This window comes from Notamacropus eugenii, chromosome 2, assembly GCF_028372415.1.
Source record: "Notamacropus eugenii isolate mMacEug1 chromosome 2, mMacEug1.pri_v2, whole genome shotgun sequence".
NCBI lineage: Eukaryota > Metazoa > Chordata > Mammalia > Diprotodontia > Macropodidae > Notamacropus > Notamacropus eugenii.
Window position 1 is genome coordinate 503,784,241 of NC_092873.1, and position 26,120 is coordinate 503,810,360.

Genomic DNA, 26,120 nt, shown 5'->3' on the forward strand with positions numbered 1-26,120 from the left:
CCTGAAAAGAGGGCTCTGACTGCTTCTGACCCCGGTGAGTAACCTTGGGCAGCTCTGGGCTACAGGTTCTCTGTCTCTAGGGCCCTCTAAGCCTTCTCTCCCTTCTCGGAGGAGGATCCTATGATCCAGCAGGTACAATCCACCTGTCTACCAACCCTGATAAAGGGCCCACTTTGTGCAAGCCTTTTCTTGTTCAGTCCTGTCTGACTCTGCATGTTCACATTTTGGGTTTTCTTGGTGGAAACACTGAACAGGTTGGCCATTTTCTTCTCCAACTCATTTTCCAGATAAGGAAACTGAGGCAAATAGGATGAAGTGATTTGCCCAGAGTCACGTAGCTGGTGTCCGAAGTCGAATTTCAACTCAGATTTTCCTGACTCCGGCGTGGTGCCCTACCCACTGAACCACCCGTTACCCCACTACGTGCAAGCTCTGGGTCCCAAACCCCACCTCTGATTCCCACTACCTCGGGTGACCCGGGGCGGGTGGCGTCACTTCCCTGGGCCTCAGTTTCCCCCTCTGTCAAAGGAAGCAGGTGGGAGTTTCTAGACACGTGCCTTCTACCACTAACTCTGGAATCCTCGAGATCTCTCTTCCCCTCCCCCGCACGTGGGCGGAAGCCCCGCCCCTTCCGGTCTCTTTTCCCGCCTCCCAGGGCTGGTCTCTTGCCGTCCCTCCCGAGGACGTTCTGGAAGCTTCCCGAGACCAGGGGCGGGGGAGGGGAGGAAGAGGCTGACAAATACCCCCTTTGAGGATCATTATTGGATGGTCCTCGAGAACCTCGGACCCCATTTTACCGAAGAAGAAGCAGAGGCTGGGGGCGGGGTCGCCACCCACGTGACCGGAAGTAAGTGGTAGAGCGGGAATAAGGGGGCCGAGAGGAGAGCGCGTGTGAGCCGCTTTGTGGGGGTGGAAGTGACCCCGCTCGGAAAGCGAGCCCCCCGAAAGGGGTTATGGGGGCCCAGAGCATTTTGGGGTGCCGGCCCCCGCCAAAGCCCCACTCGGACACGAGTGGGCCAAGGACCGCGTTGAGGTCGCTTTTCTCTTCGGCCGTCCCTGCTGCACGCCCCCGCCGACGGCCCGCGGGGCATGCTGGGAGCTGGGGCCGAAGCCCCGGTTGGACAGCGACAGCCCGGCCTGGAGCCCTCTCTCCCAAAGCCTTTAAGGGGGCGCGTGGGCCCTGGTCGGTTTCATTTCTTCCAGAAGTGTGCCAGGACTATGTATCATGAGCCTATGTGATACTATGTATCATGATCAGAGCTTCTTCAGCGCTTAATGGGCTGGTGTTCATAGGGGAAAACATCTCCAACCTCTTGGTTAAAAACCTAATTACCTCCTTTAATCCAGAAATAGGAAGAACTCTTGAGATTTCAAGTAGAGTTTATTATAACTTCCTGTAAGAAATACCATGGAAACAGCTCCCTGGAGTGATCTCAGTCCTGCTTTTTTGTAAAAAGTCGGAGAGGGAGACTGGTAACGGATGGTGGGATTAGCAACCTGGGGGACTCAGAGGAGGCTTTGACATTTAGAAACATCGCTTACCTTCCTTCAGCCTCAGTTTCCTAAGCTGTAAAATGAGGATAACCTGGAGCATCTGCCCTCCTCAGGTTGTGAGCCTCAGAGGAGGGTGTATGTTAAAAAAAAAGATAACACTAAAAATAATCGAGTAGATATTAGCATTATAAAATGTGAAGTTGAGGATCCAGCTCGCAAACGCTTGAGAAGCATTTAGGTAGATAAGAAGGGGCCAAGAAGGGAAGGGAGAGGGGGAAACAAAAGGAAATAAAAGAGTGACTTGGAAGGAGTGGGAGGATGATTGAGAAGGGATGCTTTAGAGACCCTCCAGCCCAGACTCCTGGGGTGACTGGCTGTTGGAGGAAGAAGACCTAGCCTTGCACAGTTCAGTCTCCCAGCTACTTCTGCTTTCCTAGACTTGTGCCTGTGTTCCAGGAGTACCCAGGTCCACTGCTGCCCACCTACTACCACCAGTAGTAGTAGTAACACTGGAGGACCCACTGGGGAAAGGGAACTTGCTCCGATGAAGACAAGGTCCCTGATCTTGAGAGTTTTCTCTCTGAGATTGTGACAAAAGTGGGCAGATGCAGAGGTACGCATTGGAAGATGTTTCTGAATGCCAGGTTGAAATGCCATGATGTGAAGGATAGCCGTAGAGGCAGATGAAGGGAAATTGACCCTAAAAAGGATTGGGCTCAGGTGCTGGTTTTATGTGGTTAAATTTTCAGTCTAGTTTTGTTTGAAACAACAGGAAGGGCTAGATGCAAAGAACCCCATGCATAGTCTTTGTGGCTCAAGGCACAGCACAGAATTAGAACCAACTGCAGATTTTGTCCCAAGGTGAGCAGGAGTTTACTGGCAATTAGAGCTGACCCAGAACGAATGAGGCCCCTCGATAAGGAGTGAGCCCTTCATCCCTAAGTGTGATCTGGCAGAGGCAGGAGGATCATCATATGTCTGAGATAATGTAGAAGTAATTCATGTTTTGGAAAGGATTGGACTCTGACTTCTCACATTCCTTCTGTATAGAGGATTTTATAAATTTGGCTTTATTATGACTGAATAATGTAGACGATAATAACAGAATTATAGATTTATCAAACAGGGATGGTCTTAGAAATCATTTACTCCAACTTGTGCATTTTACAAATGAGGAAACAGAGGCAAAGTGACTTGCATGAGGTCATGTAGCTAATTAATTGTAGTGTCTTTCCATCTTCCCCTCCACCTAATTCTGCCTTGAATATTCCATGGCTGAGGAAGCAAGAAGTAGCTTTAGAAACATCCTGACGTTCCTTCCCCACCACAAGCAGCTGTTCCCAGATAACCACCTGGCCAAAAAAACCTCCCTACATGTTCATGGAGGCTTATTTGTAATGGTTCTTGGAGGTTTTTTCGTCTTCAGGAAGTGAAGTGAAAGTGCAGATGCCCCTGGGAAGAATCATGTCATGGCACTATGAGGGAGGGGGGAGGCTGAGGTTCTATCCAGGAAATCCCATTAGGGTTGTTTGGAAGCTTGGCATCTAGATCCTCTAAATATTCATGAATGTGAATATGAGGAAGAGTAGTGCTTAGAGAAGGTGAGGGCATGCCTTCTACCCTCCAGGCCCATATTTCTTGCTTTTTATTATGTGTATCTGCCTAACAAGAAGAGCAGCAAATCCTTATGCTCCAGGAAGAGCCTGCTCTCAGAGAGAAGGCAGGAGAGAAGGAGAGATGGGAGGCAGCGTGGTGGAGTGGTTTAATCACGTGTAATCCTGCCTCGGACATGTAGGAGCTGTTTGGTCCTGCACCCATCACCTCCCTTCTCTGAACCTCATTTTGCTTATCTATTAAACAGGACTACTGAACTAGACAACTTTTCAGGTTGCTCTAAATCTATGATCCTGGAACATTTTAGAAGGCAGCGTGGTGGGGGGATAGAGAGCTGGTCCTGGAGCCACGAAGACCTGAATTCAAGTCTCCCTGTCCCATAATCAACGTGTGACCCTCAGTGATCTAGACCAGGGATCAAACTACGTGCCAGCTCCACAGGAGTTCTGGCTGAGCTAGATTAAAATGTCACTGGGAACTATTTAATAAGATACATGATAATACAGGAGAGCCCAGATAGTGCTAAAATATGGTTTTCTGAGTCACTCTGCCATCTTGTGCGCTGCATTGTGGGCCCCATCTTGCTCTGAGTTGGACGCTGCTGCTCTGGGCAGCTTCAGGGCTGTTAGCTGCTGAGAAGACTTCCATTGGGAGAGTTCTTCCTGCCCATGAAAACACAGCCCAGCCCCCACCCTAACCCTGCTGCTTTAGTGCTCACTGGGTTCTGTGTTCAGCACTGCCCTCTGAGTGTTTTCTGATTAACAAAAATCAAAGGCAGCCCCTCACTTTTAGCACAGGTGATGGTCTGGAAATTATTGCTGGAATTCCGGAAGTGCCAAAGCTTGAGGGGGCATGAGAAAGTGAAAGGGCTTCTCCATTGTAGCTTCCTAGAAGGTGATGATGTCACCACTCACATGATATCCTTGAATTCCCATTTTTTCTTTCCTATTCAGGAGTCAGATTGATTGATTGGGGGAGAGAGGAGACAGCAAGAAGCTTCTCTTATCCCCTGGGTTTCTCGTGCAGAATTTCCACTGTGCTGAACACTTAGATCCACTGAGTGCCTGAACCCATGGGCACGCTTTGAGGGAGCTCTCAGCTGGAGAGCCAACACATAAAGCCAGAGCTGACAGTAGGACAGATTTTTTCTAACCCTATTTACCTTGATTTAAAATAGTGTTGCTTTTATTTCAAATCCAGCTTGTCTGTCTTTCATAGCTAAAGCACCAGTTACCTTTTTAGTCATCTAACATTTATTAGCACCTACTATGTGCCAGGCACTCTGCTAAATTTATTGATTGATTTTTTATTTTGATTTGGTTATATGTATGTCACTGCATAATCTTATTCTCAGTCATTAAAATATACTTTATTCAGAGGTACAGTCTATCCAAGACAATTTCTCTTTTTCAGTCTCATTCAAGACCTGGACACTTGAAGTATTCTCAATCATATTGTGAATGACCTGTGTCCATTGACCTAGCATCTGTATACTCTACATAAATTAGGATATAGGATTTCTAAATCTTGAGTACCAGATCCCAACTCCTAGCTGTTTAGTTCTAAAATCTATCCAGAGTTTTTGATATTCACCTCAAAATGGTAAAGAGGAGTCATAGACAGCTACCCAGGTAAATAGGTGTGATTTCCCTCTTCACTATTTTGTTTTAAAAATATTTGAATCAATAGGTCTTTGCAGCAATTTTATATTTAACTTAAGTAAATAAATCATCCTAACAGGACAGAGAACCTCTGCTTAATATACAATGCCTGCATTAAACTATCCGTGTGGAGAATTGTTCTTATAATACATTTGCAAAACATTTTCCTTTTCAGGTATAATAAAACACTTTGACAGGGAAACAGATCGAATACTGATCTTAACCTTTAGTAAAGTATTATTTCTGTGTGGTTCACAGGTTGTTGTTTTTTTTAATTCCTTGTATCCTAAGATATTTATTTATCCTTAGTAAGCCAAAAGCTCTCCCTGATGTCTCATTGTGGTGTGATTTCAGTGATTCCAAGCAGCTCCTTGACATAAGATCCCATCTTACACCTTTACTTTGCTGGCAAATCATGGAGCACCGCTGTCTCTAAAAAAATAAATATTGCAGTTGCCCCAAAGGACAATGGAAAGACTTTTGCTTGGCTTCTGAAAGATTTTGCCAATGGATCAAAAACTTAGGCAAATTCAACCAACCCAGGATGGCTTTTGATGTGTTCTGGTAACAGATGACATCATCTTTCCAAGGGTCAACCTAGCTAAGTGTGGTGAGGAGAATCACCAAAGATTTGGCTATCAGGTGTTTTATTTGGAGGTTTATTGACCATGAAACAAAATAGACTTCTGTCTAATATTGATTCCCTTTTGCTTCTGTAGTGATGGGGGGTGGGGGTGCGGGTGGAGGGAAGAATATAGAAAAAGAAGTGAGAGGGTGTTAAGAATCCCACTCAAATATGTAGTCTTTTTCCAGCTATATATCCCTATTGATATGTATGTTGTGAAAGGTTATAACAGAAAACATTAAAAAAGTATTAATCAATACAAATACAGTTCACAGGTTCTCCTTGGAGGGTCAGAGAGTGGGTTTCACTGTTTTAAAAGGCAATAAAACTATATCATGCCACGTTTATGGAATCACTGAAATTTGAAAGATGGAAGGAACTTTGTTCAGCATATAAACAAAAGGGAACCTCCTGTAACATCCAACACGTAACTGTCAGGCTTCTGCTTGAAGACCCCCAAGAAGGCAGAGCTAGCCCCATGGAGGTGGCCCCTTCCACTTGGGGTTGGCTCTGATGGTTAGAAAGCTTTTCCTGACATCCAGCTTTAGACAGAAGGAAACACCCATAAAATGACAAAAGATGCTCTAAAACTCTTTTTACCTTTAATTCTTTCAGGTTGTTGTACCTTTGGATAGACTGTTGAGCGGCATAAAGATGGCCGAAAGTAGGGGAAAGGAAAAAGTGAAGTGGATTACAACTATAATTATGAGTTCATCTCTTCAGGTATAGGGGCTGCTATCGGGGTGATGGGAACAATAATGATCATAATAGCACTTAGATAGCGCTTACTATATGCCAGTGACTGTACTGAGGACTTTGCAATTATTATCTCATTTGATCTTTACAACAACCCTGGAAGGTAGGTGCTATTATTATCCCTGTTGTAAAGATAAGGAAACTGAGACCAACAGGTATAAGTGACTTACCCAGGGTCATATAACTAACAAGTGTCTGAGGCTGGATTTGAACTCAAGTCTTCCTGACTCCACGTCTGGCACTCTATCCACTGTACCACCTATTGAGTTCCAACATTGATTTTAAAGTAGCATTTTTAAATGGTTAGCTCTGTTATTCATAGTTATATAGATAACTCTAGGATCTAGGTCAGGGGTTCTTAACCTGGGACCTGTGAACTTAAAAAAATAGTTTAATAAATAATTAGAATAAATTTCTAATTGTCTAGGATATTAGAATAAATTATTAATAAATTAATAAAGAATTAGAATAAATAAATAAATAAAAACAATTGGTTTCCTTTGTAATTATCTGTATTTTGTTTTAGGCCCTTAAAAACATTATTCTGAGAAGAGCTCCACAGTCTTCACCAGACTGTCAATGGGTCTTTGCCCCCAAAATAGATTAAAAACCCCAGTTCAAGTTTCTTAATGCCATCCGCTGTACCATTCCTTTAACATATTTGTGATTTCCCTCACAATCAGTGCTTTACCCTTTATCTGGGTACTTCTGTAGGTGTTCACTGAGATAATTTTGTGCTCATATCTGTGAGTATTTCAGTGAATCTCTATCTCATTAATGTGAGGACTCCTTCCAGTAGTGCAGATTTTGCCCAACCTCAACTAATTGTGTGAGATTCTTAACATTTCCCCCATACATCTTCCAAAGTAGATCCATCCAGTGCACTGGGGTACCAGTGCTGGGCCTAGTCTGTCCCTCTGTTCTCCTCTGCTATTACTACATAAGCACCTCCCTTTTTCTCTCATGTATTTTGTGCTGAAACCCTTTGTACTGTTTTTGAACAGGTGTTATTGTAAGTAATCTGCTATAGTCTACATAGATCTGGAATATATTTTCCCATTGTTCCCGTTCCTCTTTGAATCAAGGGCAGTATTCATTTTTCAGAGGTTGTAATGGCACATGATTCTTCAGATTAGAATTGCTGTTAAGAAGATGGATTTTTGTGTCAAGGGGTTGCTTGGAACCATTAAAAACATTGTTCAGTTTTCCAAACACAATCTCCACCAGCATCAGCTTCCTCCTCAGTTCTGAGCCCCATTCATTATCCCTCTGTATAGCTTGTCCAAGATAAGTGTGGATGGACTAACACAATGAGCTGTCCGCCACGCTCTGGGTTACTTGGCTCTGTATTTCTTGGTTTTGTTTTTGCTTTTTGCTCATAGAAAACAGAGGAAGCAACTATTTCCACTCATGTCAGTATCTACAGTTGCTGTTGTCTAGGCAATTTACTTTTATTTCTCTGTTCATCTCAATGTTTTCTCCCTGTATTTTTAAATTAAATTTTTTTTCTCAATTAACTCATTCTGGACCTTGAATCTGTCACCTCTCTGTCAGGAGGTGTTTCATCTTTGGTCCTCTGGAGTCATGGTTGTTGATCAAGGTGATCAGAGTTGTTGTCTTATTGTGGTGATAAAGTGAAAGTGAGGGGTAACTGATGGACAGCTGATTTATGCAGTAGTACCCACAAAATATTAATAGACTAGAATAAGGCTTTTAGTATATTGGGTGACTCCTCTAGGGAATTTATGGGAAGAAATGACAAGAGTCTTACAACATACATAGAAATGGATTTGGTATAGTTGAAGACAGTCATTGATGGTTTCATGGATTCATTGAAGTATAATTAATTACTTTGGAAAAATAGTGGGATATTAGGTAACTACTTAATAATCTGTATTTTTATATATCACAAATAATTTGGGAGGAATGGAAACATAAATCACACTGATAGTAATGACAATCTATAGAGTACTTGGATTTTATTACCTACTAATAGATATGAGACAAAGATAACTATAAAATTATTCAGCAAATAAAAGAATAAAACAAAAAAATTGGAGACAGCGGTTTCATATAGTTTTGTCTAGTAAATATAATAAAAATGTCAGTTTCCCAAGGTAATTTGTAGATTTATCATGATATCATTGAAAATATTAAGGGGCTACTTCATAGAATTAGATAAAACAATAACAATTTAGATGGAAAAATAACCAAGAATGTAAAGGGAAACTATAAATAAAGACCAGTGAAGGTTGTAAACCATAGCATAAATCAGTAATTAGCAAAATTATCTAGTGCTGAATTTAAAAATATAAGATAAATCAGTGAGATATAGTAGAGGATCCAGAACTGGAACCTTGGTTAAACTATTGGATTGAAAACAAACTCACAAATCACTGGGTAAAGCAATGCAGTAACATTTGGGGGAAGTACTGGATGATGATAGTTTAGTGAATAATGTTGTCTACACCCGTACCTCATATAATAAGTTTTGATTGGCTGCTGAAATGGACCTATGATCTCATTGACTCAGATGCACTCTCTGGTGATGCAAACTGCGACCTCCTCGTACTTGTTCATTGTCTGTAACTCTTGTTCTTGTCGCTGGGAGCAGTCCACCTGGTGTGCAGAGGAAGAGGGCCTTCCCTCCTTTGTTCTGCCGTATTCAGGTGCCCACTGTCCACTCCCCGTGTTCCCCAAAACACTCTGGCTCCTCAGTTCCTCCATTCGCTCACTTCCCATGGCCTGCTCTTCCGTCTCACCCTGACCACACCACCTCGTAGTGCTCCATTTCCATATTCATAACCTCTGAAATTCCTTTATCTGGCGATAACCTTTTATCATTTCCTCTGCCTACAACCCCACACTCTATTTTTCATCTTCACCTTGAGCTCCACTTAGTGGATTCCTCAGGTCTTTCCTAGGCCTTAGTGTGTATGTGAGAGCCCTTCCCTTCTCTGTCAGGTGGATAGTATCATCAGTGCTCTGGAATCGTGATTAATCATCAGACTGATCAGATTCCCAAGTCTTTTGGCATAGTTTGTCTTTACAACCTCATTGTATAAACTCTCCTCCTGACTCTGCCGACTTCAGTCTGCATCAGTTCAGACAAGTCTCCCTATGTTTCACTGAAACCATCTTCGTCATTTTTTAAAGTTTAATAATATTACTTCACATTTATTTGTTTATCCATCCCCTAATTGATGAATACTCCTCCAGTTTCCAGTTCTTTACCACTGCAAAAATAGCTATAAATATTTGTATACATCCTTTTTTATAGTTTATTTTGTTTTGATTAGTACTGATCCCTTCTTTAGTCTACTGTCTTTTTAATTCCTCTTCTCCCTTTCCCCTCCTTTTTCCCTGATGAGGGAAATGTATTTCTGTACCCAGTTGTGTACCTGTATTCTTCATGTTTTTGACCATTCCAAATGAGGGTATAGTTCATGTGCTACCCACTCCCTCCCACCCTTTCCTCCATTTTCTTAATTTTCTTTCAGTCTTTTGACTGAATGTTAATGTTTCTTATTGTTTCATGGAGTTATTAGCTTCTATGTGGACCATTCACATTTTCAGAGAGAGTTGTTTGGGTTTTTTTTGAGGGAGGTGGGATAAGTTTTATATCTCGTGCCAAATTGTTTATTCTCTTATCAATTCTTCTATAACTTTAATTTCTTTTCTATTTTCCTTCTTTTTAAAATTTAATTTATGAAAATGTAATTTAACTCTTTAAAAAAAACACACCTTGTTTCATCTCTTCCATGAATTCTAGTTGACTTTGTGCCCAAGCTGTGTTTTCCTCTGAGGCCTTACTTGTAGCTGTTTTGGAGTCAGTCTCTTTTTCTAGATTTGTTTCCTGAATGTCTCTGTCACCATAAAAGTGTTTTTGATGGAATTCTGTTTTGTTTGCGCATTCTTCCAGTTTATTTCGTGACTTCACGTTTGGTGTTATGGCCAAGCTTTGAGTCAAACAGCCACTGCTTGCACTCTGCTACTTAGTAAACTCCAGTGACTGACTCCTCTCACCTCTAGGATTAAATATAAAATCCTCTGCTTGAAATTCCTAGCCCTTCTTTGTACCCCCCATCCCCTTTCCATGTCCTCTTCTATCTAGTGACACTGGTTTCCTGGCCGTTTCTAAAACAAGACATATTATCTCCCAGCTCTGGGCATTTTCTCTGTCTTTTCCTCCTCTTCTCCTCCTCTCAGCTTCCTTTAGGTCCCAACTAAAATCCTACCTTCTACAGGAAGCCTTTCTAAATCCCTCTTAATTTTTGTGCCTTCCCTCTATTGATTCTTCTCTTTTTATCTTGTATGTAGTTTTTCCCATAAATAGTTGTTTATTTATTGTCTCTTCCATTAGACTGTGAACTCCTCAAGGGGGACCGTCTCTTGCCCTCCTTTGTATCCTTGGCACTTAGCACAATGCCTGTTGCATAGAGGACATGTGCTGTTTCAACTGTCCCCCATTTCTACAGATGTCCTTGTCTCCTTATGCCAACTTTAACCAGAAAACGACTCACTGGGATTCTTTTTCTTGGATTTCCCAATCAGGACTTGGTGTGTTTTCTAGATCTGTTTGAAAGACAGTTGTTTTGTTTTGTTTTGTTTGGTGGGAGGAATGGGGATTAGGAGAGGTTTACTGTACTGCTTACTGCTGGTCTACCATCTTGGCTCCACCTCCTCTTGTTAGATCTTTTCAAGGAATGGTTTTGATGATGGCTGGCAGATACCTTGTTGAAAAAGAGCCCATAAGGTGGCATTTTGCTTTACCAAATCAAATCCTTTTTCATTATCAACAAACAATCAGCGTATATTCTCTACGGCTAGGTCCATATTAGTGTGAATACTGAACCCCATGAAGTGGTAGCATTGGAATTCACGGAAATTTCCACTGAATTGGAACTAGTTGACCATATTTTACATAATTACAATTTCAAATACTGTGACTTTAGATTGGTCAAGATGTGATGGTAAAGATGTTATCTATTATTGAATATTACTTATGAAAGCCTGTTTGATCTCTCTCAGTAATCTTGTCAAGGACCCCTCTGATTTGTGTATAGATGAAAAAAAGATTTTGCATAAAAAGTAGGCACATATGTCAAGTTACTGCTGTTTCTCAGTTGCTTTGGGGGTGGGGGCAGGCAGGGATTAATAAGAAGGTTCAGTCCTTTTTCCATGACTTTGGTATCTTTCCCTCCTTGTGATACCTCAGATATCAGAGCTTCAATATTCTCATAGCTGGGTGGTCTCCAGGAAAGACACAATTTCTGCTGCTTCTCCTGTCTTTGTTCTTTTTAACGTTGTTTCTACCTCTTCCTAGTTTGAATTGTGGTGGTTCCATTGGCCTTGATGATGAAAGTAATCTGTCATAATGATTTTTACAATTCCCTTTCTCCCTCACTTTTCTTCTGTTTGTTGCCGTCTTATTTTTGTCCTTAAAAGTCCTTGGTCGACTTTGCTGGGTTGAGTATCTTTTCAAATTTTCCTTAAAGTGGTTTTACCCTCCACTGCTTCTTTCTGCTTTATGAGACAATACGCTGATGTATCCTAAGATTTGAATAAGTTTGTTTACTAATCTGCCTTTGGTGGCCATTTAGCAAGGTCAGATATTTGCTGACTAAGGTACTTTCTGCGCTCTTTTGGATTCCTTGTTTGTGGCAAGTTATTCACATCATTTCAACTTGTGTCTAACAGTGTTATAACCGGCGTTGGCGTTTGTGTTACCCATTCCCCATTTGTGCTGCTCAGTGAGTAGCTTCCGTGCTTAGGAGCTGAGTTGTTTCAGTTGTGCACTGCATCTTTTTCTCACTATTCATCTGGCTTTTTATTGATTCTGATCCTAGGAGGCCCTGACCATACAGAGGGCTGATTCCACAATAACCCCCATCAGTAAGAACTGTCTCTCTCTCTCAGCATATATTTTATAATGGTATTTAGTGGTTCACCATGTGACAAATTCTTTTCTTGAAGAAAATGTTCTTGGGGGGGCGGAGCCAAGATGGCCGAGTAGAAAGACGCACATACACATAGCTCCGAACCCACAACCCATAGAACAACTACAAAGAAGTAACTCACGGCGAATTCTGCACCCAGAGGCCACAGAACATTGGAGCAAGGGAGATTTCTGTTCCGGAGAAACTGGCAAACCTCTCGCAAAAGGTCCTTCGCGCTGTGGACTGGGCGCCGGGACTGGGAGCTGAGTACAGCCCTGCTGTGGCCGCGGTACCAAGAGGAAAAGATCCGAGCGGGCTTCAGGAACGGGATCTCCAGTGGCCACACAAGTCCCTCCACCCACGTCCCTCCACCCATAGGTGACTGGGGGTCGGTGAGAGAGTCTCTTTGGCGGGTCGAGGGGGGAGTGGGGTGCCCCCATGGCTCGGGCCCCCTCGGGAGACAGAAGCTGAGGGGCAGCGGCAGACCAGGGTTCCCCAAGCAGGCGGAAGCCTGGATCCATTGTTGAAGGTCTGTGCATAAACTCCCTGAGGGAACTGAGCCTGAGAGGTGGCCCTGCCCCAACCTGAGCATCTGAACTTAATCTCACACTGAATAGTAGCCCTGCCCCCGCCCAAAGCCCTGAGGCTGGAAGCAGCATTTGAATCTCAGACCCCCAACGCTGGCTGGGAGGATCAGGAGGCGAGGTGGGTGTGAGGAAAATATTCAGAGGTCAAGTCACTGGCTGGGAAAATGCCCAGAAAAGGGAAAAGAAATAAGACTATAGAAGGTTACTTTCTTGGTGAACAGGCATTTCCTCCCTTCCTTTCTGATGAGGAACAACAATGCTTACCATCAGGCAAAGACACAGAAATCAAGGCTTCTGTGTCCCAGCCCACCCAATGGGCTCAGGCCATGGAAGAGCTCAAAAAGAATTTTGAAAATCAAGTTAGAGAGGTGGAGGAAAAGCTGGGAAGAGAAATGAGAGACATGAAATCAAAGCATGAACAGCAAATCAGCTCCCTGCTAAAGGAGACCCAAAAAAATGTTGAAGAAAATAACACCTTGAAAACTAGCCTAACTCAATTGGCAAAAGAGGTTCAAAAAGCCAATGAGGAGAAGAATGCTTTCAAAAGCAGAATTAGCCAAATGGAAAAGGAGATTCAAAAGCTCACTGAAGAAAATAGTTCTTTCAAAATTAGAATGGCACAGATGGAGGCTAAGGACTTTATGAGAAAGCAAGAAATCACAGAACAAAGCCAGAAGAATGGAAAAATGGAAGATAATGTGAAATATCTCATTGGAAAAACAACTGACCTGGAAAATAGATCCAGGAGAGACAATTTAAAAATTATGGGACTACCTGAAAGCCATGATCAAAAGAAGAGCCTAGACATCATCTTTCATGAAATCATCAAGGAAAACTGCCCTGAGATTCTAGAACCAGAGGGCAAAATAAATATTCAAGGAATCCATAGAACACCACCTGAAAGAGATCCAAAAAGAGAAACTCCTAGGAACATTGTGGCCAAATTCCAGAGTTCCCAGGTCAAGGAGAAAATATTGCAAGCAGCTAGAAAGAAACAATTCAAGTATTGTGGAAATACAATCAGGATAACACAAGATCTAGCAGTTTCTACATTAAGGGATTGAAGGGCATGGAATAGGATATTCCAGAAGTCAAAGGAACTAGGACTAAAACCAAGAATCACCCACCCAGCAAAACTGAGTATAATACTTCAGGGGAAAAATTGGTCTTTCAATGAAATAGAGGATTTTCAAGCATTCTTGATGAAAAGACCAGAGCTGAAAAGAAAATTTGACTTCCAAACACAAGAATGAAGAGAACCATGAAAAGGTGAACAGCAAGGAGAAGTCATAAGGGACTTACTAAAGTTGAACTGTTTACATTCCTACATGGAAAGTCAATATTTGTAACTCTTGAAACATTTCAGTATCTGGGTACTGGGTGGGATTACACACACACACATGCACACACGCACACATACAGAGAGACAGAGTGCACAGAGTGAATTGAAGAGGATGGGATCATATCTTAAAAAAAAAAATGAAATCAAGCAGTGAGAGAGAAAGATATTGGGAGGAGAAAGGGAGAAATTGAATGGGGCAAATTATCTCTCATAAAAGAGGCAAGCAAAAGACTCATTAGTGGAAGGATAAAGAGGGGAGGTGAGAGAAAAACATGAAGTCTACTCTCATCACATTCCACTAAAGGAAAGAATAAAATGCACACTCATTTTTGTATGAAAACCTATCTTACAATACAGGAAAGTGGGGGATAAGGGGATAAGCAGGGTGGGGGGGATGATAGAAGGGAGGGCATGGGGAGGAGAGTGCAATTTGAGGTCAACACTCATGGGGAGGGATAGGATCAAAAGAGAATAGAAGTAATGGGGGACAGGATAGGATGGAGGGAAATATAGTTAGTCCTATACAACACAACTATTATGGAAGTCATTTGCAAAACTACACAGATTTGGCCTATATTGAATTGCTTGCCTTCCAAAGGGAAGGGGTGGAGAGGGAGGGAGGTAAAGAAGTTGGAACTCAAAGTGTTAGGATCAACTGTCGGGTAATGTTCTTGCCACTAGGAAATAAGAAATACAGGTAAAGGGGTATAGAAAGCTATCTGGCCCTACAGGACAGAAGAGAAGACGGAGACAAGGGCAGAGAGGGATGATAGAAGAGAGAGCAGATTGGTCATAGGGGCAATTAGAATGCTTGGTGTTTGGGGGGGAGGGGATAAAAGGGGAGAAAATTTGTAACCCAAAATTTTGTGAAAATGAATGTTAAAAGTTAAATTAAAAAAAAAAAGAAAATGTTCTTGATATAAAGCAGGAGGCTTCTGTTTACTCTGTAGGTTTTTGGCATCTTGTTCCCTCTTCCTGTACCATGATTTCCCATTTATTTATTTCTCCCCATCCTTTCCTTTTCCCACTTTTACAATGAAATGAAGTCACCAAGTGTCAGAATGTATATTGGTTTAATTGGAGGGTTTTCTAGAAGTTTGGAGAACTGCTCTTCCTCTTTATCCTCAGCAACTGATGCCTAAGCTGTAGTTAGTTTAATAATTGGCTAAATACATTTTTGTGTAATATGAATACATTTATTTACCTATAAAAACCAGAAGAAAAAAGGAATGGCATATTTATTGCCCCATGAAGAGGACAAAAATTTGTATTAATTGGAAAAAAATGGATTAAAAATAGATCGATTTGTTTGTAAAGGGATTTTCCTAGTTTAAAAAACTCATTCTATTCAAAAGAAAAAGAAAATAAAAAGTTTAGGGGAAATTATTTGTATTTCCAATAAAAATCAGCATGCAGAATTTACAAGAAACTGATATTAATCAACAAAAGTTCTCCCTAATGGAGAAGTGACTGAAGAATAGGAATAAGAAATTCTCTGAGAAAACAAAAAAAAATTAAGAACTACTTCATATCAGTCAAACCCTAATAAACAGAGATATGCAAGTTTAATGATTTTATGGCACCATTTAAAATTCATCAAATTAGCTAAGTTTAAAATAATTTGATGTTAGTAGGGATAAGGAGAAAGACATGCTAAGATATTGTTATAACTGAATCACTGCAGCTTTTTTGAACAGGGATTTTATTCTAGGGTTGTTATTAAGATCTAATCTGATCTGTACAAAAATGTTTTAGTTTTATTTGTAATTGTAAAAATAATTAGAAGCAGTTTTCATGTCATACTTTTGGGGGGGAGCAAATACATTGTGACATATTGGTATAATGGAATTTCATTGTGCCACACATGAGAGGCTGACCATAATTAGGAAGACTTTCAAGACTTTCTTCTGACACCAACAAGCTGTGTGATCAAGGACACGCTACTTAACCGCTCTTTCTTTCTAAGCCAACTTTCTAAGACTGTAAATTCAAGATGAGTTAATTTTACTTAATGAGATTAATTAATTTAAATCTGCATGTTGGAGAGAATTTCCATATTGGAAGTTTTCCATAACAGTGAAATCACTGGTCTTGACTTTCCCTCTTTCCCTGCCCCCATAAAAAACAATGAAGTGACAAACATGAAAAATGCAAAGAAATTTAAAAAGATACATTAAGTGTTGCAAAATAAGCAAAATCAAGATATAGTCTGACTAAGTCTATATTAAAAAAGGTCTTCTAAGTGCCTAGAAATCAGTGGAGAACACAGAGCAGACAAGATGTTGCTGTGCTTTCGTTCATTTTTAAAATTAAAATGTAAATAGTTTAGATTATGGTTTTATTGTGATTCATTTGGGTTGATTGTAATAAGTATGAAAATCTGTTTTTTTAAAACAGTGAGGATTGAACACATACATATTTCTGATTCTTTTTTCATTTTTGTAGAATCTTGAAGTTTCTGTCATCTTGAAAAATGAAAACCACAGAATTCGTTTTTCAAATTCAGTAGAACCTGGATCCATTATTTTCCCTCTGTCTGGTATAGTATATTTGCTAACAAGCTGGTTCTTGTTGATATAGAATATGTTGACAGAAGTTGAAGTGATCATGTATGTAGCACAATATGTGAGAAAGTGTAGTAGAAAAATCCTACTCCATACACAAAGATTGTAAAAATATTCAGATTTAAAAACCAAACCCTTCCTATCTGGAGATTTCCCAGAAAATAAGCAAAGTTAGCTGGGTTAAAAAAAATGGAGACAATTTCTTGCTTTTCATTACAACGTAAAATAGTTACAGAATCATGAGACTTTACTAGTGACCTCATTTTATATTATTCCCTGAAAAGAGACATCCAAAGACACATTTCTTTTTCGGAAGCTTAATAACTAGAGGTAGAAATGGCCTAGGAGGGACTGTGATACATTCACCAGGATTGGCTTTAAAAAGGGGCAGTCATGGCCCGAAACTAGCTGACTTAAAGGTGGCCAAGGCAAAAATTCCAGAAAAAAGAGTTTCCTAGGACGGCCTCGATTCTGTTCCAGATTGTTCTGTTTTACCAGAATTGTGTTAGGGTGACTATTGCTTCGTAATGTTGCCCTCTTGTAAATATCAATTATCACTGGATTTGACCTCTACTGTAAAAAACTGCTATTTACACAATGTTTCCCTTTCTTAGGGGTTGCATTTTTACTACTGGAGGCCCAGGACTGTTTTATGACAACTGAAGAAATCCTTTTGGCTCAAATTGAGAAGTTCATGAGGATCCACCGGAACAGCTTTTTGGCTCTCTGCTCGGCCCTCCACGGCCCTCGAGAATGGAGGCTGATGTTCAGGATTCAGCAGAGGTAAAGCTAGGACTCACCACCTAGCTCTTCTGCGGGTGGCCAAAGATTCCTTCTGGCCCCAGAGCTTTGAATAAGGCAGGTGAATTTAGGTTGGCTTCTATAAAGAAAATTTGCCAGAGGATAAAATTCATCATGTCACCTTGTCTTTTTAATGGGACTCCTGTAGGATGCTGCTCCATGAGTCAGCATGACGGCCCCTCTGCCATCCTGGAGCCAAAAGAAAAATCAGCCCTTTCTGTCATACCAGATATTTTCAGCTAAATCATATCTACAGAGAGTGCAGTGCAATTTGGGAAATATGAAAAGCACTTTCCTGCGTCTCTTTTCTATATACATTTAATGGGCTAAAACTAACATAAACTGCTAGACACCTTGAAACTCACCCCACCTTTCCTCACCTTCTGGAAAGGCTTGATGTCCAACAGTGGCTGTGTCCCTCTTTTTGTCCCTTACCATTTCAAGAATACTAACCAGCCAGCTGTAAGCATATAGCCTATGTAACATTTGTAATGTGTGTGATCTGTTTTACAGATTCCTGGGGGATAATTTACGCATCATTCCAGTCCACAATCCATCAGACGCTGCTAAACTTATGACCACGATAGCCAAGGTAAGTCCCTCACCCCCATGGTAAAGAAAAGGATATTTCTGGGGTCCTGCGTCTAAGCAAAGTGACCCTTACCTTCCATTACCTTATGGTCCAAACCAATCTATTTAAGGCCTTGGAACCCATCTGTGGAGTTCCTGGCAGACACAGCTTCCTGGAAAGCTGCATTAATACCTGAGTACGGAAGGCATTGCTTATTTCATTAAAGGTTGATGTGAATGGAGCACTTAGTAAGTTGTACTTGGTTATTCTGAATTACCTGAAGCTAAAGGGACTTTAAGAGTGATGTGTAACCAAGACATGGAAGCAAGACTGAGGCAAAGGGGAGCACTGGCCACACCCCAGAAACCAAATGTGAGTGTGTTGCTGAAGAGGCAGGTGTGCTCACGAGTACCAGGCTTCCTTTGAGAGCTGAAGAGACCATGGAGGTGACCTCATCCCCCTCTTCAGGCGTCAGGTGACTCATCTTGTTTTGAACTCAGGTCCTCTCTCTAAGCCCATTGTTCTTTGTACCCCAGGAATATTTCAGATCTGGGGAGATGGACACCCACTAACGAGGCAGACTAACTGCCTCACTTGGTCCTGACCAGGTTTATCAATTAAGCAGAACTTTTCCCTGCTGCATGGTTGGAATGTTTGCAAGTGACATAACAACATAGATTTATTTTGATCTGATAATGCTTCCATGCCTGGGTAAATCATAGCATGTTGTTGTTTTTCTTTGTTCCAGAGCACTTGCAAACCGTATGCTGACAACATTCATTACCGAGTGATTATGGCTAAAGCCCAGATCATAGAGCAAAGTCCTGTTTGGAAAACCCTTCGTAAGATACAACTGGATTGTGATTCCCTTAATTCGAATTAGTGTTACCATTACAACTTGGTTATTTCCTTCCTAGCAAAGTCCATCCCATTTTGTGCATGTAAAGACCTAAGCATAATAAAATTATCATATTCAGTTATGAGTTTAGTTACTTAATAGAGCTATTCAGAATAATGCAGCACACCCCAGTCGAGGAGGGATTATTCACACTCAGTGGTCCTCCAGGTGCTCATCTTGGGATGACAGTGTGTTAATCGCATCAGGACCCAGAACATCACAGGGTACCTTGACTGAGGTCCATAAATAAAGGAAATCGGCCTGCTAATCCATGTAGGGAAAACTAAATGGATAAAACATACCTGTTGTCAGTGTCTAATGTACATTGGGAGTACCAGTCTCTATTAGAAACTCTGTTCCCTATTTGAGAAATTGTGCGGGGCCTTCACAGCGTCCAAGTTGCTCTTCAGCACAAAACCCCTTGTGAATGGTCTCAGAATTTAAAATGCCACACAAATCCTTTTTTTTTTTCTTTGCTGAAATTTCCAAACTTATTACTTACTAACAAAATATAGGAATAGTTTACTGTCAGGTTAAGGTAAATATGTTTTAAACTAACAGAATGCCACAACTCTCTAAAAAGACAAAAAAGTTATGAAGGAAAGGGAGAATAGCAGCATTTATTTTCTAGCAGCAAGTGCCTAGTGACTGAAATAACTTCTTTAAAAAAAGACATTAGAGTAAAAAGGTCTTCACACAGAATGGACAAAACAGGTTGTGAGGCTTCTGCAGCTGCTCCAGTCCTTCAGGCAGGGGGCTTCATTTCAGTTGAGCCATTGCTTCACATGTGGGTTTTGTTTTCAGTTCAATGAGTTCTTCTACTCGGGCCAGAACACTTTCTATTAAATCAAATGTGAAAAGAGCTGAATGGAGAACCTGAAATGTCAAGAAAAATTAATGTTATTGACATAAAAATCTTTAAAAAAACAACAAAACCCCACCAACAACAAAACTACAAATGAATGTATGCTGCAGGTCAAGAATTGACTTTCAGAAATCTAAAAACTCCTCATTCACCTGAAGTTGCATTTCGGGAGTCATGTTAGGAACATTAGGAATCTCCTCTCCACCAACTGTTACTGGGCAAAAATTTTTAGGATTATGAGATTCTGTAAAAGAAGAAAATAGCTATCACTTGTCAGATTCAATTTAACTCATTACAGTAGCTACAGTTTCCACCAATAATTTTATGTGCCACTTTTGTTTTTCACTCGAAAATGTTTTCTTTTCAATATTTAAATTATGGGCAAATTACCAAGGCCCACCAATAATAATAATAATACTTGGAAGAAATCATTTGCTCAAATGAAGTTAAGCAAAATTTTAAAATTAATTCAAAATTAGAGTCCATACAGCTGCTACTAGATTTATTTAGGCAAATGATAACTTGCTGGTATATAATTGTTCTGAGTTTTTTGGAAAATATAGAAAAGGACAGTTAAATTTCGGGATTTGTTAGATGATCAGAACTGCAAAATTTGTCAGTATCAGGGAATAACTTTCTGCTTTAAAAGTATAGAAATACTGTGAATATAAAATGCCATCGCACAGATATTAAAGACACTGTGCTGAAGGAATAATATTGTTAAGAATATTAACTTAAAATATCAGAAACCAGTTAGCAGTTTCCTTTTTTAAGATTTAATTTTGTATGGAAATAGGCAATATTCAGAGTATGGTGCTACCCAGATGTAAATGTGCTGCTACTTGCTCATAAAAAAAGACTGATCAGAAGGATTTTTGACTTCCAGAAATAAGCAAGTTGAGTTGTGGCGAGTCTGTTGAACTTGAACAAGAAAAGATTTGAGGGAAGGGTGAATGCAGCTCGTGCAGCCATTAGGTTAAAAACAACAACCATTTTAGTCATAGCTTAAAAAAAACCTAGAAAGAATGAAAGATTTGGCTCCCTGTTGGCCTGAATTAAATACATCTTGCACTTAAGTTTTTATCTTTGGTTGAATGTAAAAGTTTGCTTAAATTTGGGATCCTAAACAGGTAGTAGAAATGTAAGCAACTAACCTTGTCTGCTTTCTTTTTTGCTCTTAATTTCTGCTTCATAATGTGCCTTTGACATATTAAGTCCTGTGTGCAGTGGTTTTAAGAAATTTGTCTCAATCTTCTTAAGTTCTGTCCATAATCCAGTCTATTCAGAAGAATCAAGGAAATTAGTTAATCATGTAGATTACTGCAGTAATAATTTCAGGAATATAAATCAAAGCTATCCCAAGCCCAAACCATGACTTTTAACTTATGCTTTTTGTTTTTCTATCACATCCACTTATGAACATACCCTTTTCCCGTCCAAGGAGAACCAATATGGCGACCCTGTCTGGCAGCCTGTCTGCCTCTGCATCTCAGACTCAGCTTCGTCACTATCATACAAAGTGCTCAATGTTACTTTATTGTTTTCTGTTTATACTTAAATTTCTTTAAAAAGCATTTCTATAGCACCTACTATGTGCCAGGCCCTGTGCTGAGCATGGGGGATACAAAAAAAGGTCAAAAACAGCCCCGCCTTCAAAAAGCCTACAATCTAGTGGAGAAGACAACAGGCAAACAAGTATGACAGAGCAAGCTCTATGCGGATAAATAGGGAATAATTAAAAGAGGGGAAGCCCTGAACTTACGAGGGGTTTGGGGAAGGAAGGCTTCCTGTACAAGGTGGGATTTTAGCTGGGACTTAACAGAAGCCAGGGAGTGGAGGAGGGACAACTTTCAAGGAATGGGAGACAGCTAGAGAAAATGCTCAGAGCCAAGAGATGGACAATCTTGTTCATGAAACAGCCAGGAGACCAGTGTCCCTGGATCAGAGTACATGTTGGGAAGCAAGGTGTAACAAGACCGGAAAGGTAGGAGGACTAGGATATGAAGGGTTTTGAACACCACCAAACAGCATTTTGAATTTGCTTCTGAAGGCAATAGGGAGCCACTGGAGTTCATTGAGAGGGTGGGTGGGTTATGACATGGTTAGACCTCATCTTATTACGTATATAGTGGCTGAATGGAGGATGGATTGGAGAGGGAGACTCGAGGCAGGCACACCCCTCCCTCCCAGTAGCTATTGCAATAGTCCAGGCATGAGGTGATGAGGGCCTGTGCCAGACTGGGGGCAGTGTCAGGGGTCAAATTGGAGAGACGATGTAAAGCTGAATTCAACAGGTCTGGGTGACAGATTGGATTGGCGGGGGAGGGGAAGAGAGTGTGAGATAGTGAGGAAATAAAGACGGACTCTTAGGTGGAAGCCTGAGGAACTGGGAGGGTAGTCTTGCTCACTGTGTGTGTTTGTCCTTCGTTGCTGAAGAAGACCATGCCATCAGAGAAATGATGACATGACTTGCACTTGACTTTGCTTTTGAGTGAAAGAGGGCTGTGCAGGTCACCAGCCTCACTTCTCCTCCAGAGCCATATGAATCCAGTGACCAGATATTCATCAGGATGACCAGGATGAGGCAATTGGGGTTAAGTGACTTGCCCAAGGTCACACAGCTAGTGGGTGTCAAGTGTCTGAGGTGAGTTTTGAACTCAGGTCCTCCTGACTCCTGCACTGGTGCTCTATCCACTGCACCACCTAGCTGCCCTGTTGCTTACTATAGTAACAGGGAATATAGGAGGGAGAATTGTCTGGAGAAAAATAATGAGTTCTATTTTGAACATGTTGAGTTTAAGTTGTCTGCTGGACATCCAGTATGAGATGAATGAAAGGCAGTTGGAGATGCAAGGTTGGGGGTCAGCAGAGAGACTGGGCAGGATGAGTAGATCTGAGATTTGTCAGCATTGAGATAATAATTAAATCCATGGGAGATGATGAGATCACCAAGTGAAGTAGTATAGAGAGAAGGCACAGTACAGAACTCCAGGGCACACCTGGGGTTCAAAGGCATTACAGGAAGGAGGATCCAGCCAAGGAGACAGAAGGAAGGGTCAGAGAGGTAGGAAGAAAAAGGGCAAACCATTATGTTTATCATGGGAGCCACTGCATAAAGTGTTCTGGGTTCTGCTTTTCTGCAACTAAACATTTAAAACTAAATTAAATTAACTAAATTAAACTAAACCTAAACATTTCTCTGACCTCTGCATGTCCATTGTTCTCGTGGTACAACATCACACTAAATCTGTGTACCACGTCCTGTGGTAAGTCAGAGAGCTGTACCTTTTATATCAATGATCACTCTCTTTCCTGTAGCTCTAGGATCATCCACTTGGTGTACAGGTCTTGACTTTTCCCTGTGCAGCAGACTCAGTGGCTTCATGTTACCTATTGCCCTTAAGCTTCTAATGATTTCCTTTGCTCGAGGGATCATTTCTGAATCTCCTTCCATGCCAGTCAGTCAGTGAGCATTTATCAGTTACCTGTGTGCCAGGCACTATGCTAGGAATATAAAAATGAAAATGAGATTGTGCCTTCCCTAAAGATTACATTCTACTGGAGGAGACATGAACAGAGACAGATACAACATGAAGACATGAATCTTTTCTTTTTCCCAAGGGACTGCAGATGGAGGGATCAGGAAAGGCTTCATGTAGATAGTAGCATGTGAGAAGAATTTTTGAAGGAAAAAGGAATTCTAAGATGGGGCTGAGGAGCAGCCAATGCAGAGGAGTGAAGAGGTGTGAGGAACAGCAAACGTCATTTTGGCTAGACTGTACAAGGGAGTAACGTATAATAAGAAAAGGTTTGGTAAAGGTAGGTTTGGGCTAGGTTGTGAGAAGACTTTAAAAGCTAAACAAAAATATTTTTAAAACAAAAAGTCCATCTTTTATTCTAGAATAAATGGGAAGCCTTGGGAGTTTCTTGAATGAGGGCATGTCACACCTGCACTTTAGGAAAATCACTTTGGCAGCATGGGGAGAATGAACTGGAAAAGAGAGAGACGTAAGGCAGTATGACCAGTCTGGAATAGTCCCTACAAGAGGCCTGAATTAATGAGTGTGTTGGTTGTCTGACTGAGGAGAATGGGACATATTTGAGTGAGAGATGTCATGGAAGAAATAATATCTGGCAAATCAATGGATATGTGGGACAAATGAGAATGAAGAGTGAAGGATGGCACATGGCTGCCACCGTGGATGACTGGAAGGATGGTGGAACCCTCAACTTAAATAGAAGAGTTTGGAGATGGGAAAAGTTTTGGAGATTATGCTTCTGACAGATTGAGTTTGAAATACCTTTGGGACACCCAGTTTGACATATTAAATAGGCAGATTGAATAAATAGATTTGGGGATCATCTCCTTAGGTGATAATGAAACTCATGGTACTAATGGAGGGCCTGAGTGTAGGAAAAAGACAGAGAAGGACCAGAGACAGAGCCTTAGGTACACCCAGCCAGTCGGATGGGGGAATACAGAATCTCAGCAAATGAGAATGAGAAGAAGCCATAGAACAGAAAGAGCAAAAAAGAATTTGTTAAGAAAAACCACAGGGGACAATATCAGTAGTGCCACATTCTGCAGAGAATTAAAAAAGGCTGAGGAATGATAGGAAGCCACCAGAGTAGGCAGTTAAAAGATTGTTGGAGAGGATATGACCACACAGTTCTCAAAAGAAGAACTGCCAAGTATTGATAACCACATGAATGCTCCAAAGCACAAATAATAAAAGAAATGAGAATCAAAACAACCCTGAGATTTTCATTGCAAACCTCATAAATTGGCAAAGATGACAAAAAATGGCACTAGTCAGTGCTGAATGCGTTGGGGTGAGCTAGGCGAAGCGAAGCACTGTTGGAGGAGCTGTGAATTGGGACAACCTTTTTTGGAAATCAGTTTAGAATTATGCAAATAAGTGACTAAAATATCCATACCCATTGACGCAAAGATTCCATTTCTACATGAACTGATGCAGTGTGAAGTAAGCAAAGCCAAGAAAACAATGTACAGAATAATGACAACCATGTAAATGGAAAGAACAGCCATACAAAAGCAAAAGTGAATGCGTATGACAACACCCTCCATGAGAACCTCAGTTTGTGCGAGGCAGAGGCTCTTTCAAGTTTATCATGGCATGATTTGAATGAAGACCTTTTGAAGGATCCGGGAATGTTTGGCATAAGAAAGAAAAGATTTGGGGGGAGGGGTTGAGGGAAACGACACCTGTTTTGAGGTATTAAAGGACTGTTTTATGGAAGAGGGATCTGAGGGATTTGACTTGGTTTCCTTGGGCCCAGAGAACAGAATGAGTAATGAGTGGGACAAACACAGATTTCAGATGCCTGTAAAAGGAAACCATTCAAAACCCCAGACTGCCCAGTTAAGTACCTATTAGAAGTCTTCAGGCCCAGGGAGGCTGTTCCAGCCTCTGCAGGACCAGCCTTATGTTCTCGTCAAGTGAGATGGCCCTTCAAACACTGACTGTTCCGAGATTCTGCATGTGTAATTGGTGTTCAGTTAATAGGGCTTCAACTTCAGGATAAATCCTTTGTATTTACTTTTCTTCCCACATGTTGTTCTCTCCCCTAACGCCCACTAAAAGGAAGTTCCTGGACGGCTCTTTTTTCTGCTTCCCCCCCATTAATAAATGCTTGTTGAAATGAATCAATCTGAATAATCTAGACGTAAGATAGTTTTCCCTGGGCCACTTGAGAAATTATACTGCTCTGTGATCCAGTTTGTTTCCAATGAATTTATAATTATTTGTTCTTAAGTCCTAATACCACAGGTAGAAGAGAAAGCTGAAGATTACAACTTATTAAAAAATGAAATGCAAATACATGTGTTGATCATGTTAGATCAACTAATGTTTCATAAAAACTCCTCTACTGGTTAAAAAGCTATGAAAAATGCAGAATTCTTGTATAAATTCTTAACCTCACACCTTCGAAAGGAAATAAAAGAGAAGTGCTACTATCAAGTTTTTCTGTTTAACCTAGCATGTATGAAAGCTTTTATTTACCATAAATGCAAAAATTTATTTCAGCACATAAATAAAAGCATTATGGTGACTGAGTGGGGACTCTATTCTAAATTTTCTTGAATTCTATGAATTCATAATATGGTAATTAAATAGCTTCTTTCTTCTGTCTCCCCTTGAAGAGCATCCCCGCCAGTGATACACTGGAAAAGGTTTTAGTTATAGCTCATGAACAGTATTACCTCAACAGTCTTTATTTTAAAATTAAAAATTTAGGTAACCATATGTCTAAACTTAGAATAAGAAAAATGTGTTAAAGAGAAGTTAAGCTTCTGTTCAGCAGAATTCCACAAATTCTCATATGATGCACAACCGTCATATTTTTGGAAGCATGTAGGAGGAAAGTAGCTATGGAAATA

At 40.8% G+C, this 26,120-nt stretch overlaps 2 protein-coding genes across 3 annotated transcripts in view; one reads left to right on the forward strand and one right to left on the reverse strand.

Annotated features, from left to right (window-relative positions):
* Nucleotides 1-602: 602 nt before the first annotated feature.
* On the forward strand, nt 603-18,930 carry C2H1orf146 (chromosome 2 C1orf146 homolog). The gene is made up of 6 exons (XM_072649079.1): nt 603-847; nt 6,010-6,117; nt 16,464-16,557; nt 17,197-17,365; nt 17,897-17,975; nt 18,703-18,930. Exons 2-6 carry the CDS (start codon nt 6,049-6,051, stop codon nt 18,835-18,837), a joined length of 546 nt encoding a protein of 181 aa, XP_072505180.1. The 5' UTR covers nt 603-847; nt 6,010-6,048; the 3' UTR covers nt 18,838-18,930.
* A 514-nt stretch (nt 18,931-19,444) lies between these two features.
* Nucleotides 19,445-26,120, reverse strand: part of GLMN (glomulin, FKBP associated protein) — a 48,672-nt gene continuing 41,996 nt past the window's right edge. For both annotated transcript variants that reach the window (XM_072649073.1, XM_072649074.1), the window contains exons 17-19: nt 20,872-20,995; nt 19,870-19,961; nt 19,445-19,728 (exon numbers count right to left, since the gene is read on the reverse strand). In XM_072649073.1, the coding sequence (XP_072505174.1) occupies nt 19,612-19,728; nt 19,870-19,961; nt 20,872-20,995 (333 nt within the window). In that variant the 3' untranslated portion in view covers nt 19,445-19,611. The remainder of the gene's footprint in view (nt 19,729-19,869; nt 19,962-20,871; nt 20,996-26,120) is intronic.

Coding starts and splice junctions, on each gene's coding strand:
- C2H1orf146 (XM_072649079.1), top strand. CDS start 6,049: ATGGCCGAAAGTAGGGGAAAGGAAAAAGTGAAGTGGATTACAACTATA. Junction 16,558..17,196: donor CATTATTTTCCCTCTGTCTG/GTATAGTATATT, acceptor TCCCTTTCTTAG/GGGTTGCATTTTTACTACTG. Junction 17,366..17,896: donor ATGTTCAGGATTCAGCAGAG/GTAAAGCTAGGA, acceptor TCTGTTTTACAG/ATTCCTGGGGGATAATTTAC.